The sequence below is a fragment of the Excalfactoria chinensis genome, chromosome 6, assembly GCF_039878825.1.
Source record: "Excalfactoria chinensis isolate bCotChi1 chromosome 6, bCotChi1.hap2, whole genome shotgun sequence".
Classification (NCBI taxonomy): Eukaryota; Metazoa; Chordata; class Aves; order Galliformes; family Phasianidae; genus Excalfactoria; species Excalfactoria chinensis.
In genome coordinates, this window is record NC_092830.1 from 26,330,875 (window position 1) to 26,345,763 (window position 14,889).

Sequence of the window (14,889 nt, forward strand, 5' to 3'; positions counted from 1 at the left end):
CCGCCGGGAGGTGGGCGCGGCCTCTCGGCTCGCTCTGATTGGCTGAGGGAGGCCACGCGGCGCGCCAAAGGTCTGGGGGCCGCGCAGGTAGGGCCACGTGGGGATGGGGCGCGCGGGGTGAGCGGGGGCTGCGCTGCCGGCGTGATGCGTTGCTGCACGGTGCAAAGCGGAGCAGCGCAGTGCACGTCGGCAGGTGTCGTGCAGCTCTACGGGTGTGCAGGCAGCAGCGTTAAAGGGGCGGGGGGAATGCGACGTAGCACCGTTGGAAGCATGCGGTGCCGGTGGGGTGCAGGGCAGCATAATGTGGAAGGTGCCGTGGGGGTGTGTGCAGTTATCGGGGTGCAGTGCTGTGCCGTGCCGTGCCGTAGGGAGGTGCGCTGTGCTGCTGAGCTGTCTGTAAGGCAGTAGCGCGGGCACTGCCAGCGGCATGCAGTGCTGCAGGGACACGGAGCGTAGTGCAATACCCCGGGGATGGGTATGTACGTGGGGGGTATGCTGTGCAGTGACCCAGAGGGAAACGCTTGCAGGGCAGTGCCGTGCAGTCCCACTGAGGGCTGCTCCCTGCAGGGAGAATGCAGTGCCTTGCAGCAGCACAGCTGGAGGCCGGTGGCAGCAGCGCCTTGGGTGCTGGGTCGCTGAAAGTCCAACCCAGCCGTTAAATATAAACCTGCAGCAGTTCACTCAGTGCAGCGCTCCGCAGCAACACAGCACTATCCCAAAATGGCTGCTGTGCCCCTCGGCTTCGACATCGATGCTCCGCGCTGGGACCAGAGCACCTTCATGGGGCGGCTGCGGCACTTCTTCAACATCACCGACCCGCGCACTGTGCTGGTGCCGGAGCGGGAGCTGGACCGGGCGCAGGCCGTGGTGGCAGGCTGCAGGTGAGTGTGTGCTGGTGGCACCACTGTGCTGCTGGGGGTGTGCCCGTCACCTGCCCGAGTGCTGGTGCAGCCTCAGAGCACCCTGATGGAGCTGTAGATGTCTCTGTTCGTGGCAGGAGAGTTGGACTAGGTGACCTTTAAGGGGCCCTTCCAACTCAAACGATTCTATGATCTGTCAGAGGTGGTTTTGTGGATGTTTATTGGGTTTTTGGGAGCCCTGAGTTATCGTGGCTGAGCTCCTGTGGCTTCGGGCTTGCAGGGCTGGGATGGTGCCGCCGGGGAGCAGCCAGGAGCAGCTGCTTTATGCCAAGAAACTGTACGACTCGGCCTTCCACCCTGACAGTGGTGAGAAGATGAACCTCATTGGCAGGATGTCCTTCCAGGTGCCAGGTGGCATGGCCATCACTGGCTTCATGCTACAGTTCTACCGGTGAGAGCTGGGGACACAAGTTGGGACACAGCCTGGATGGCCCTCAGCTCCTCTAGGGGCACTAATGCTGGGGCTCAGGAGTGGGTTGCTCTCAGACACCTCTGTCCCCATGAGCGTGCTGCTCCCATCACTGAGGGCCAGGTGGATCTCATTCTCATCCCAAACCCCTCAGAGCTATGCCTCTTCCTGTGCTGTCTGCAAGACCCTCTCAAACACATTCATTTCCCAGCCCTGCCCCTGCTTCAGTCCCTGACCTCAGGCTGCAGTGCCTCAGTTTCCCCCAGCAGACACCAGGACAAGGGTACAGAGGGCATCTTATCTGTTCCCTGATGGCCCCTGGGCGCTCTGCGGGCCCTTTTCCCTCTGCAGGACAGTGCCAGCCGTGGTGTTCTGGCAGTGGGTGAACCAATCTTTCAACGCCATCGTCAACTACACCAACCGCAATGCTGCATCCCCCATCTCTCTGGCGTAAGTGTGCCCCTGGGATGGGACACCTGGTGCCTGTGGGATGCACCAAAAAGATGTTCAGGCACCAAAGGAAGAGGATCTCAGTGTCAAAGGCAGTGTTTTATATTTCCATGCATCTGTTGCAAATAACCAGGCAAATAGGAGTGGCTTATGTCACAGCCACCTCAGCAGCCCTGGCCACTGCTGTGGGACTCAACCTCTACACCAAGGTATGTAGGGATGGGGTTGCAACAGCTCCTGGCCACATCCCACCCCCATGCTGATCCCATCCTGTGTCCTGCAGCGTGCTCCTCCCTTGCTTGCCCGCTGGGTCCCTTTTGCAGCTGTAGCTGCTGCCAACTGTGTGAACATCCCAATGATGAGGCAACAGTGAGTGTACCTGGGGTCTGCCTCTGCTCCCTGGCCCCAAGGGAGGATGGGAGAGGTGGGATGGGATCTGTGTGATCACCACTCTGCATCTGGGAGAGATTGTCGCTGGTGGGGTGGCCCAGCATTGAACAAAGCAAGGAGGGTGGTTTGGGGGTGAAGATGTCCATTTTGGAGTCTGTGATGTCCTGGTGCTGCAGAAGTCTTGGGGTGTTCCATGGGGTGGGGGTCCCTTGTGTCAGCCATACCCTGAAGGTGGCAGCATCAGTCCAGGGGTGGCACAGTCGAGGGCCGCTGAGTTGCTGTCCCCACAGGGAGATTATCCATGGGATCTCAGTGACCGATGAAGACAACAACGAGCTTGGGCACTCCAGGGTGAGTGTTTTGGGAGGGAGAGCAGATATTGGAATGGGGATGCATCAGCAAGGCTGAGCAACCGCTCTTGCTCACAGAGAGCAGCGGTGAAGGGCATTGCACAGGTTGTGGTCTCCAGGATCACCATGGCAGCTCCAGGCATGAGTGAGTGTGGGATGAGGATGGGGATCAGATCCATACTGCAGCCCTGCAGCACTCGGCTTGGCCTGTGCTGATGGAGCTGCATGGGCTGGTGGGGTCCCTCACTCCTCTCCCTGCGTGCAGTCATTCTGCCCATCATCATGGAGCGGCTGGAGAAGTTTCCCTTCATGCAGGTGAGCCCCTCTTGCTGCTCTGGGTGTGGGATTGTGGCAGTCAGCTGAGGACTGACCCTGCTCTTCCCCTGCAGCGGATCCGGGTTCTCCACGCGCCGCTGCAGGTGCTGCTGTGTGGTGGGTTGTGAGTATCTCAAAAAACCAGCATGGCTCTGGAGGATGCCTGAAGTCACCCTGGAAAAAGCCCCCACCCAGCAGTGATGGCAAAGCTTATTTCCTTCCAACCTGAGCTCTGTTATGTTGGGTCCTGGGCTGGGACCATGCAGCTCCAGCACTAACACCCACTCTCCTTTGTCTGCAGCCTGCTATTCATGGTGCCGGCAGCCTGTGCCCTGTTCCCTCAAAGATGGTACCTGTCCATGGCTTCCCACGGGAGCCCCCCTCCTCCTCTTACTCCCTACAGCCTGTCCTGATGGTCACCCAGGAGGAACAGGATGATGTTCTCAATGTCTGCCCCCTCTCCCCACAGCTCCCTTGCGCTGTCTGACCTTGAGCCGGAGCTGCGGGACAGCATCGTGGCCATGCACGGGGACAAAGTGCCATATGTCTATTTTAACAAAGGGCTGTGAATAGAAGCTATCTTGGGAGCCATTGCACCACTCCAGCCATCCACCACTGCCAGCTGTGTGCCACTGTGGGGCTTGGATGCATGGTGCAGCCCCCATTAACCCAGTGTGGGAGTGGATCTGGGATCATTTCCCATTTCCTCCACCCCAAACCACACTGCTGCCTTAAATTGATGCAGAGGCCTCTTTGCAAGAGCTGGTTCCCCCACGGTGAGTGGGAAAGGACCAGTCCCCTGTGTAGGGGAACACCCCAATGACCCAGTGTCCTGGGACCAGTGCTATGACTGTGCCTTACTCTGAGGTTCAGGTTTTATTCACTTTGCGATTGTCACAATCCCAAAGACAAATAATTGTTTTTAAGCTCTGAATTTTGCAATCAGCAAATTGCACTAATCATGACAGCCAGGCATCGCCTTGCCATCTTGTGCCTCACTGTCCCTATGGTGGGACCAAGGACTTGGGGAACACTTGATTCTGGCCATTCTGGCCCCCCTCACTTGGAGAGGGTCACAAAGCCATTGGGTTATGAACTCAGGCCCTAAACAGACCACACTGCAAATGGCAGAGATGGGGAATGGCAAATAAAATGTGATTTTTAAATCAGCTGTGGGCTCTGCTTTTGGCTGGTCTTTGGGTACCTGCTTCCCTGGATGGGGCTGGTTCACAGGTCATACCTGCCCTGGAAAAAGGGAAGGTGCGAGCTCTCTGTTTGCATGTGAAACCACGTCTCTCCAGTTGAGTGCCACAGGAAGACATCACTGCTTGCTGTTTGAACTCCTACATTCAGATTGCAGGGTTTCTAGGTTTCTAAGCTGCAGCAGGAGCCTCCATGGGAGCGTTTGTGCCATCTCTGCCACTCACAGCTCCAGAACAATGTGGAGTGCTGGCAGGTGGCTGCAGGCAGTGTGGCTCCGTGCTGCCAGGTTCAGTCCAGCTCAGCTCTGCATCACACTGCTGCAATAGGAAGGAAACCTCACTGCCAGAACTCAGTGCCGGACTCAGCCCTATTTGCGAAGAGCTGCGGGTGTTAATTACACTCCAGTGATGAGTCACTCCCAATCTGGGCTCGTCCCATGCTCCAGCTTCTGCCTCCTTCCTACTTCTAATTTCAGGACAGGATGGGAAAGGGAGCGAAGCTCTGCAAGGCTGAGGTGTTGGTGCTGCAGCATGTTTACAACCTTCTTTCAATAACAACCAGACCAAAGACGTCCTGTTGGGCTGCAGCAGGGCTGGTGAGTTGCAGAAGACCAAAATTGATTTCTACGAATGATGAGCAGCCCCAGAACCTCGTCCAAGAGCTGCTGGAGGTGCTTAATCCAGGTTAAGCATGCAGGGTGTGTGCCCAACGGGTTAACTGCTGCCAACCCACGCTTGCAGGGGTGCAGGGTTAGGTGTGCCCCAAGTATCGCCCTGATTGAAAAATCCCAGGGGCAGGAGAGAAGCTGCTCAGATGATTATTTTTTCTTTCTGAGCACGTTATCAGAGCATCTCAGAAGCATCGCCGTGCCAATCCCCTGTGGGGACTGCCTGGCACCCAGGGATCGGCACGGCACAAAGCCTGCACAAAGCCTGCACGCTGCCCACGAGCTGGGAGCGATCCCCGAGCGCTGCCACCTGCACCCGGGACAAGCCCAGGCAGGGGCTGGCCGTGCTCCCCACAGCGGCCCCAGCAGCCCCCGCTCAGCTGCCGGGGTTTTGGAGGATGAGGGAAGGAGCGGCTTTGCAGTCTGCTGCCCCATTGCAGTCTGCTGCCCCATTGCAGTCTGCTGCCCCATTGCAGTCTGCTGCCCCATCCCCAGGGCCCGCCGTGGGGTAGCAGTGCAGCTGACAGCACGCGCTGCTTCTGCTTGCTGCTGCTGTGGCCATTTTAGCCACTTCCCTGCGCGTTTCCTGCTGAACCCCCCGGGCCTGGGTGGGCGCTCTGTGTGCACTGCAGAGGCTGAGCGAGGTTTAGAGCCGCCAGAAGACACGGCCAGCAGATGGGGACGGGCGTTTTAGGGCCACCAGAGAGGCCCTGACAGGCGCGAGGCGACAGCTGCACGCCACGCCGGGGCGCGGGCACGAGGGGCAGCGCCCACACCCCCCTTACAGACAGTTCCGCCACTCACAGCATGGCGGCCATCACACCGCCCCGGGCCCCCTCTCCGCCGCGCCACACTCAAGATGGCAGCTCCCTGCAAGCAGACCCCGCCCCTCCCCGTTCTGCCCTGAGCGATGGCGCGTCGAGCCAATAGCCGCCCAAGTCGCGCGCCGTCTGTCCAATCGGCGATGGGAAGGAGGCGGGACAAGAAGCGGGGTGCCCCCTCGGCTCCCGTCCCGGGCCGCAGTCGGGCTGGGGAGGCGGGGAGCGGGGGGTGGGGGGGATGGCGAGGAGGTTCGGCGCCGCCATGGCCCTGATGTTGTTTCAGGCGCTGCCCGAGGGGCTGCCCGCCAGCGTGGAGCCCGCCCAGGTAGGAGGCAGCCCGGGGGGGCGCCGGTCGGAGGGTTCCGTGTGTGCTAAGGGGTCCTGAGCGACAGCTGGCTGCGAGGGGCGAGGGTTGTCAGCAGGCGGGTTGCGGGCTGGGGGCGAGGCGGGGGGGTGTGCCGAGGTTTGGGACTGAAATAGAGCTGGGGGTGCGGGGAGCGGCGTTTGGGACCGCGCTGGGGCTGGAGGAGCAGCGTGCGGACAGGGCTGCTGGAGGCTGCAGGAGGGACTGCGCAGGGAGCACCGCTCCGGGGAAGGGCGGCCCTGCCGAGGGCACGGGCTTGGGGCGCTGGCAGGTGCGGGTGTCACCTGGGGAGGTGGCAGGGAAGGGGGGGGGCTGGCCCAGGAGCGGGGCTTGCCCGGGCAAGGGAGGCTGCTGCTGTGCAGGAAGTGTGGGGTGAGCCTCTGCGCTGGGAGTCATAGAGCCAGTAAGGTTGGAAAAGGTCTCTAAGAGCATCTAGTCCAACACATCAGCCTGTCACCGCCGTGCCCACAGACCTGTGTTCCTCGTGGGAAGGAAGGAGGGAGAGTGTTTCAGCCAGGATGGTGGGGACCAGCCCTTGTCTTTGTAGGCTGCGACCGCCTTCTTCGTGCCCAAAGGGTTCTGAAGAAGTTCATTTGCTTTCCTTCATCACTTTACTCGATATTGTGCTTGTGCCATGATGTGCTCCAGCAGTGTTCTTAGGCTGCCCTATGCAGAATCCATAGACCTTCACCTTGCTCAGTGCTGCTCATAGACAACTGTGCTGGGCCAGGTGTCCTGTGCACAACCTGGAACCTGTTGTTCGTGGAGTCATTATGTCTTTTTCATCCTCCGTAGAACATAAATGGAGCAGGATTCCTTCAGATTTGATGCTCTGTTTAGGAGGCAGGAGCTGCCTTTCGCGTTTGTTGAAGATTTAAACCTCCACAGGTTACGTGAAGGAATTTACTGAAGGTCTGAATCCTCCTGGATACTGATCCATGCCTGCTGACCACAGGCTGTGGTTACACGGTGTGTAGTTTCACCAGGACGCAGGTGTGGAGTGTCCTTCTGGGAAAGGCGTCCATTGGAAAACATCCTGACTTCTGAAGCAAGTAGAAATGTGAGGAGTTTGGCGACAGATGTTTTAAATCTCCTTCTTTCAGGGCAGTGAGAGTACTGGATGGATTTTAAAGGCTTTGTCATTAGAATCATTAAGGTTGGAAATGACCTCTAAGATCATCTGGTCCAACCATCAGATTGGTAGCGCCGTCCCAGATTTTCTTGCTGCCATTTGGCCTTTGATGCAGTAGGGAGCTGCAGAGTTGTGATGAACCGTGTGTTTTCCATGTTGTCTCAACTGCCTCGAACTGGTGGAAGTCCCAGTGCTTGCTCTGCTCCACCACCAAGCCAACATACACAAACTAAGTGCATACAGGCACAAGGTGTTGTGGTGTTCCAGCTATGAGCGGCAGCCAGGTGCTAGGGCTGTCTAGACAAAAGCTGTGAAAAAAGCTGTGAAAGTCTTCTGTAAATGCTAATAAAAACACTGTACCTGCTTTGAAGGTTGTGAAAGGCACTCCTTGTACTGCTTGTGCATTAGTCAAGGAACAGGTGGAGGAAAGGAATGGGAAGCAGAAATGGAGGAAGGGAAAAAGAAGGGTATTCATACACAGACCTGCTTGTGGAATAGTTGTGTGCCTGACTTGTAGATATCCTCTCCCATCAGTGCACCAGAAATAGTCCTAAAATAGTAAGTCTTGGGTGGTACAGTACGTGATGGTGGGAGAGAAGAGCTTTGGCTGCCTGTGTTTTCTTTAGAGCACTTAGATATGGATGCGTCTCTTACTCGTTTTGTTTTCATAGCTTGTCTATATAAAACCCGTGCGGTTTATTTTAGATCTTAGACTGTCTATCAAAGAGCTGGTATTACCTCACGGCATACTACAGATTGACAGCAACCCACTCATAAACTGTCGTTTTTGAGTCATGTGGGATATATATATATATATATATATATATGTATATTTGAATAATGTGTGATCTGGGAAATGAGAATGTAACTAAACTTTGTCTGCTTTCATGTTGCCTTGGAGTATGATTTCCTTGAAGGTGATGGGCTCGTAGTGGTGAGCAGTGCTGGCCTGGGAAGATCTCTGCACCAAGGGTTCCTATGTTTTTAGCTAGACCTGTGACAGCGTTCAGCTCTTGGTCTCTGCAGACCATGGCTGCCCTCAGTGCCCACGGTGACTCCTGCCTGCTGCCATCTCTGTATCAGACAGCTGCAGTGCCCTGCTTGCTTCTGTGCTGGGGAGGGCTTGTTCAGGGTTTGTGCTTCTCTGAATACTCTCCTACAGAGCTGGAGGTCTGAGGCTGGGAGGTGCTGCAGGAAATGTGTCCTCTAAATAATTCAGGAGGTGGAGCTGTGCTGCCTAGCCACACTGAGCAAACATTGCTGAGAACACGCTGTACTATGCAGGAGGGTCTGATTTTTTCAGGTTAAAATAAGTCCAGGCTGCTGGAAATCTTCGAAGACCTTTCTTTTAATGAAGTCTTGTTTTAGGTGGCAGGTGGAGGAGAATGAAGATAATTAGCAGAGCCCAATCCTGAGTCCAGGTTCTTTACCCTGTGACTGTTCATTGCACGTGTGCTTGCCATGGAGCATAAAGCACTGTTAACAGGAGCTGGAGCATCTATCTGCAGATTAAAGGAAGATATGTTGCTTTTGTGTAACAAAAATAAGATCAGAGTATACACAGGAAAAAGAAACCTGGCCATGCCCGGTTACGGCTGCACTTGTATAGCATTAGCTGTGCACTGTCCTCATGCACAGAGAGGGACAGGGAAGTGGGGAAGTAAGAAATGAATTAGGGTGTCTTTTAAAATAAATGTCTTTTAGGAACAAGCTTGATCAAATTTGTAACGTTAAACTTTGAGCATTAATCATTATTCTGTTGCGGATTCTATTGCAGTACATCCCTACGGGGCGAACTAAAGGTTATTTGACTGTCCATCTGCTTCCCACTGCAAGCAGCTTAATTATCACATCGTTTTCTCAACTGTTGTTTTCTTTAAAAACAAGAGATTTAAGTGAATGTTAACTATGTGGCAAGCCCGAGGAATCTGTCTTTCTCTAATAAGATGGTTTTGAGCCAAAATCTGACAGAAGCACGGATCTCCTTAAAGGCCCATTTCATTCCAAATTGAAGAGTTCATGAAATGCTGTGACACAAATGCTGTGAGAGATGATTCATCTGGGTGGCAGAGAGGAGCCTTGTGTCCAGGGCAGGCCTGGCGTGACTTGGTGCATCTGACACCCCTTTAGCGCAGTGTTTGTGCTCAGGGCTGTGCTGGCTGTGACCACACATGAAGTTACCGGGCTTGGTCCAGACCTGCCTGCACTTGGGACCCTTTAGGAGTGTCACTTTGAGTAGCGTGTGAGCAGCAAAGCTTCAGTTATCCACATCTATGACCCATCTCAAAATACACACCAGCTTCTTCAGTTAACGTATAGGTAATTAGTTGCAATAGCACTTTGGTGCTTCCTGAAATGCTATGGGTCTTTCAGGAGGAGAACTGCTTATACAACCCCAGAGTTGTATTTTTGCCTGCTGAAATATCTTTGTGACTCTTGCTTTTTGGCTTGCTGATTTCCCCAGTTTTGGCAGGAGGCAGCAGAGATCAAAGTACAGCCTGTACTTGCTCAGAGCAGAGCCACTAAATAACTGTGCAGATTGAATTAAGGACTGCTCGTACCGCCGTGGCTATACCTCTGTGCGCCCCAGTGTCTCATCTGGATAGCGTGCTTCCCCACTGATTAACATTCTTCCATTCGTGAGCTGCCCTCATGATTGCACACGATGCTGTAAGAATTTCTCATTGCATCTCTGCAGCTGTGCAGCAGATGGAAGGCCTGGTCTGAAAGTATCCTGTGCACTCTAGGCTAGAGCAGGGTGTTTTGTATAGGCCAGAAGTGATGGGCTGATCTTCTGGCCTCGTTCTCTGTCCCACGGTGTCTGTGCTGTGCCCTTTGGTCATGGCTGTGCCTGTGCAGCTCTGTCCTTGTCAGGCGTATCCCGGACTGTTGGTAATGCATTGCTGCAGGTGGCCCTTTGTTCTGTCTCCTGACAGCGTGCAGGTTTGGAGGTGTTCCTTTGACTCACACTGCCCTCATCTATAGGGGACAAGGTAAGAGGTAACCAGGTAACCCTTCCTGGTTAGCTGCGTAAGAATCTCCTCGGCTTGCTGATGTGTTTAACTGGTGACTTTATGGCTGTACGTGCTCCCATCTGGCATTTGATTTAGTGGGTTCATGAATCCCAGAGGACTGGGCAGCTACTGATGGGTTTGTAAGGACCCAGCATATCAGGGACATCTCAAAAGCAGTCCTTGAGTCCAGGCTAGTGACAGACAATCATGGAGGGGCAACCATTCATAAATGGGCAGTGTGTTAAGTTGTGTGTTGCATACTCCCTGATGGCCAGGTTTTGGTCTGTGATTCCAAACTGGAAGAAAGCAAGCGTGCAGCATGGAACCTCAGGATGATTTCAGGAAACTTTTGCCATTTAATGTACTGCTGTCCTCTTGATGTTAATGGGCTGCAAAGAGGTGTGCCGGTATGATGAGCTGCAACCAATATGTACAAGGCATGGGGTGCTGGGTGTGGGGAAGTGCAGGAGAGCCCCTTATGAAGATCATGGATGCAATCCTTAGGACAAGCAGTGGAAAGCTTTTACCTCATTAAATTCTCCATTCCTCTTTATTCTTTTGCATTGCTATGAGATGGAAGTTCCCCTCATCCCTTCTTGCAGGGAGAAAAGTCTCTTTTTCAGATATGATTGGAAGGACCATTGCTCTGTGCTTGGAAAGCATTTAGCTCGGCTACCTGAATGCATTTGAGGGTCATGACTCATGCCTGGGTCTCCTGTGTGGTGAATTCCTCCCTTTGTTGCTGGTTGTCCTGTTGGTTAGTCTGCAGACTGCTTTTCAAGCAGCAAACACTGAAGTGGAGGAGGAAGGCTGGGGGTGTATTGGTTGTCTTCGGATTGCTTTGTCATTTTCACTTCTGCCTATTTAGGAGGAACAAACTTCACCAGCAGCTTTCATTCGACTCTTCAGCCTCCTGTGATGTGAAGCTGAGATAAAGCAGGCTTGCAGACATCTGTCACTGCTGATTGTCCCTGTTTAGTGACACTTAGTGCTTGGGCTCGGACAAAGCCTGCCTGAAATTGCAATGGCAAAAATAAGTTTTCCCTTAAGTTACTTCTCGCTCCTTTTTCTGCCTGTATTGATTGTTCTGTTCCTTTGTTCACCTCCTGCTTTTGTAGGGAAAAGGAGCATCCAATAGGAATCTTTTCTATCTTGTCTACTTGAATATTAATTTTCCTCTTAAGTTTGTGGTTTATTTTACAGCATTTCTTGCTATTATGCTCTGTCCTCCCCAGGCCTTACCAGTGTAATCACAGAGCAGTTAGGCTCCGCAAACCGGTTTTGTGCCCCTAGGTCTGTCCCTTGCCTGCAAAGTCCAAGGACCATCCTTTCATTACAAGATGAAGGATTTCATTCCAGGAAAGCATGGAATGATTCTCCTCACCATTGCACTGCTTTTCATAGGAAACTTTAAGTTCCTGTGGCATTTTTCAAGTATGGTCAGGCTCCAAAATGAGTGCCCCTAAATTTTGTTTATTTGTGTCCTTGCTGTGAGAGCTCTTCTTATCACCAGCTCTTCTCTTGCACAGGCACTGTCTACCAACAGCTCTTCTGAAGACACTTTCCTTCCCTGCAGGACAGGGTGCAAGGTAAAACTTGTTTATGCTTTTAACTAATGTCTAATGTCTTTCATTAAAGGAATAGGCTTCAAAAATACTGCTTTTACCCAGTTCATCCCATTAACTTGTTAATTGCAGGTCTGACTCTGCTTCTGTGTCAGCTTTTTTCCCTGCCCCAAGAGCAAGCATTTCGCATTTGGGAGCTTTTGATGAGAGGGAGGGATATGGAAGGAAAAAAAAATAAACAATTTTGTTTTTTAATTTTGCAGAGGGTTTTTTTTCCTTCTATGGTGAATTTTAAATTATTGTCAAAAATAATGGTTTTTTTTTAGAAGTCACTTTGTGCTTCTGGGTCTTTCTTTTGGGACACTGCTGCTTTTTGCAAGAGCTCTTCAGCTCTGATCCCGGCTCACCGCGTGATATTAAGCAAGCAGTTTCACATTTCTCATCTCAGCATCCCCGTGTCAGGTGGTGATGCACTGTGAGCTGTGGGGTTTTTGTGTGGGTCAGGATACGAGAAGGTTGCGTGGCACCTGGTGTGTAGATGCTGTGTAAATTCCCTCATCAGCTGGAGGCCTAGATGAGAGCCTTCAGGTCTCAGTTATTAGTTAACCAAGAAGCTGCTGGTTTTCTTCTGCAAGGTTTCGGTCTAGAGGTTTTCAATGGCCTCCAGTGCTATGGTCAATTTTTACCTAATCATTGAGACATGGTTTTATGGTTCTTGGCTTCTGCTGTGCTCAGGTGAGAGCTGTTCTTCTGTTTGTCTGGAAGGCATTGCTGTAAATCATCTACATGCAACGATGTGAGAGGCTCCAGCTTTTGTGCCCCTTGCGTGGCATGTGCTGTGTTTGCTGCACGGAGAACAAATACTCCAAGTGAAAGCTTTTCTTCCTTCTCAGCTCTTGGTTAATTGGCTCTGCAGTCAGGAAGCTGAGTTTCACGTACTGCCTTCCCCTTGGAGGCAGTGGCAGGCAGAGCTGCAGGCTGGGACTCAACCAGCAGGTTGAGTGAGCGAGGCTGTGAAACCAGAGCTCTGCAATGCTAACACAGGATCTGCAAAGTGAGCACAGAGCCCAAACTGGCGGTGCAGACTGTTTTGATAGCTGCATTTTGGCTTTAAAAATCCTCAGATGCTTAGAACAGGGCAGTCTGTTTTCTAGACCTGTGAACCAAATAGCAAAAACCTTTGGATGGCCGTGAACCACAGGAGCCTGGTGTACATTCCTTGGAGAGTGGGGGGGAGAGAAGCTGGGAGCACGCTGCCAGCAGGTCCTATTGCACGGGGGTGGTGTTGGCCAGGCAGGCAGTACGGCTTCCAAGTGCCCCCGAGACATGGACGTCAGCACGCAAGCTTGCCTTGCTTTCTTTGGCAGCGACAAGTTCAACTGCCCAGCAACTCAGCTGCTGGAAAGGCTCAGACATCTGTTTTAAGTTCTTAGAGGATGGGATCCCTTCGTAATAGCCAAACTTTCTTTGAAGAGTAAGGTGATCTGATGTGTTTGAGGAGGGCGAGGAGGACGTTTTATATTGGCACACCAAAGAGACACCCTCTGTTTCCAAACAAGCACCTCCTGCTTTTTCTCATTGCACCTTTCATTCAGGTGATGAGGTGGACCTGCTGATTTGACTGCCTGGTTCTTTAGGGTTAGCGCACCTCCATTCTGACATGCTTGGACTTTCCATCCAGCAACCCTGCAGGTAACCCTCAAGTTCTTCTGAGAATAGCGAGTGCTTCTGCCTGGCGGTGGGTGTTCCTCTGTGCATTCATTGCTCTCGTTAAAGTGAGTATGTACCACTAACACCTTTGAGCTTCTTACTCAAATTAGGTAGTGTGTGTCTTACAGAAGAGCCTTCTTCAGAGTGCCTCCCAAGGTTACGCTGCCACATGATGGTTAATAAATGTTCATCAAAACAAAATGGACTGGAGACTTTGAATAGTTTCCCAAGTCCAGTTCTCCATAGTGCAGTTTGCAGCAAGCATGACTTACTCACAGCAGAATGACCTCGTGTGGACTTGTGCCTGTGTAAGAAGCAGCTGAAATCAGTGGTCAGAGTGCTAATCGCAAGCTGCAGACAGTGGGGTATTATGCAGGGAGAATGCTCCATGAGTCTCTTGTTGCAGCATTCTCATTCAAAAGGTCACTTCCGTGAGTTCGTGTGCAGCTGAATTTAATGTTCTTTCTCAGCGAGGCAGGCCACAGCGGAGAGTGCATAATTACAATAAATACAACTTTGTTCTCAGCTGAAAAATCCATCTGAAATAAATTTTTTCCAGCCCTTCCAAGAAACGCTTCTAGTAAGATAAATAAAAGCAATTCTTGCAGATTTCACATTCATTCAGCAGGAATGTTGGTGGGTGTAGGGTGCCTCCACTTAAGTCACTCACTGCAGTGCCTTCTGGGCTCTGTCAGCCTGTGTTTTCAATAGCTGGCCATGGGCAGCATTTGCAAATCGGGCTTCTTACAAGCCAAGTAGGGCCAAGTTCTTTCATTACTTCTTAGTGTGAACTCTGTGTGTTACTTTTGAGTAAGATTGTTCTTAACAGCGAGTACAGGGAGTTGTTAGGCTCTCAACTCGAAAAAACTCGCAATGATGCTTTGATAGGTGCATCTGTTTTTAGGGACGTGCATGTATTTATATGAGCTTTTGTGGCTTTTTTTTTCCCCCCCACTGTGTAGGCAAAGTAGATTTGTTTTCTTCTGTATTCTGTTTCGCAACACTGGAAATATAGAGAAGGTCTCTGCCTAAACACAGAAGGGAAGCTAAGGGGATTTTTTTTTTTCTTTACTGAACTTCTAAGCAAGTAATTAAACAAAAAATCCCCTCTTTGCTTTCATCTTCTGAGAGGCTGAGCCGAGTGAGAAATGCTCTGACTTCCCTTGCTTTTAGTATTTTAACCAAGTATAGCAAAGACCCTGCGCTCTTTGATCAGGATCCTGCTGCTGCTGGAAGCTGAACCTTCGTGCCGTGTCTCTGGGACCCTGAGCAGGTCTGGTTACCTTTCAGATTCAGAGGGACTGTATGGGGTGGTCCTTGAGTGTCTTTACCCTTTTGCTGCAGGGACTTTGGATAAGCAGTTCTCAGTCCTCTGGACTCACGTGCCGTGCTCCAAGTTGCTGTAGCCTTGGTTTTGGGAAGTACCTGGTCTTGCCATGTGGCTTCCCATTGCTGTGAGGTCTGTCTTCCTCAGGGTTCATCTAGGGCCTGTAAGGCCATAAAGGAAAGAAGGCTTGCATGTTGATGTCATCACTAAATGAAGGATAACGCAGATGCTTGGCTCTTGCAGTGAGTTTGG

At 52.2% G+C, this 14,889-nt stretch overlaps 2 protein-coding genes across 8 annotated transcripts in view; both read left to right on the forward strand.

The window, feature by feature from the left end:
• The first annotated feature begins 4 nt into the window (after window positions 1-4).
• On the forward strand, window positions 5-4,002 carry SFXN2 (sideroflexin 2). 3 transcript variants are annotated; one of them, XM_072340978.1, is made up of 12 exons: window positions 5-87; window positions 701-881; window positions 1,141-1,311; window positions 1,681-1,779; window positions 1,913-1,988; window positions 2,063-2,148; window positions 2,460-2,520; window positions 2,598-2,664; window positions 2,785-2,834; window positions 2,909-2,958; window positions 3,136-3,183; window positions 3,304-4,002. In XM_072340978.1, the coding sequence occupies exons 2-12, from the start codon at window positions 721-723 to the stop codon at window positions 3,401-3,403; spliced, it is 969 nt and encodes a 322-aa protein (XP_072197079.1). In that variant the 5' UTR covers window positions 5-87; window positions 701-720; the 3' UTR covers window positions 3,404-4,002. The 3 variants fall into 3 exon arrangements, with proteins under 3 accessions (XP_072197079.1, XP_072197078.1, XP_072197077.1); XM_072340977.1 differs by having other exon boundaries at window positions 32-87; window positions 674-881; XM_072340976.1 differs by lacking the exon at window positions 5-87 and having other exon boundaries at window positions 242-881.
• Window positions 4,003-5,723: 1,721 nt separating this feature from the next.
• WBP1L (WW domain binding protein 1 like) overlaps window positions 5,724-14,889 on the forward strand; it is a 48,266-nt gene continuing 39,100 nt past the window's right edge. The window contains exons 1-2 of one of the 5 annotated variants that reach the window (XM_072340032.1): window positions 5,748-5,850; window positions 11,565-11,624. In XM_072340032.1, coding sequence (XP_072196133.1) covers window positions 5,764-5,850; window positions 11,565-11,624 — 147 coding nt within the window. In that variant the 5' untranslated portion in view covers window positions 5,748-5,763. Of the gene's footprint in view, window positions 5,851-11,564; window positions 11,625-14,889 lie in introns of all 5 variants that reach the window. The other 4 variants (XM_072340035.1, XM_072340034.1, XM_072340033.1 and 1 more) reach the window with 4 other exon arrangements.

Coding starts and splice junctions, on each gene's coding strand:
- SFXN2 (XM_072340978.1), top strand. CDS start 721: ATGGCTGCTGTGCCCCTCGGCTTCGACATCGATGCTCCGCGCTGGGAC. Junction 1,989..2,062: donor GACTCAACCTCTACACCAAG/GTATGTAGGGAT, acceptor TGTGTCCTGCAG/CGTGCTCCTCCCTTGCTTGC. Junction 2,149..2,459: donor ATCCCAATGATGAGGCAACA/GTGAGTGTACCT, acceptor CTGTCCCCACAG/GGAGATTATCCATGGGATCT.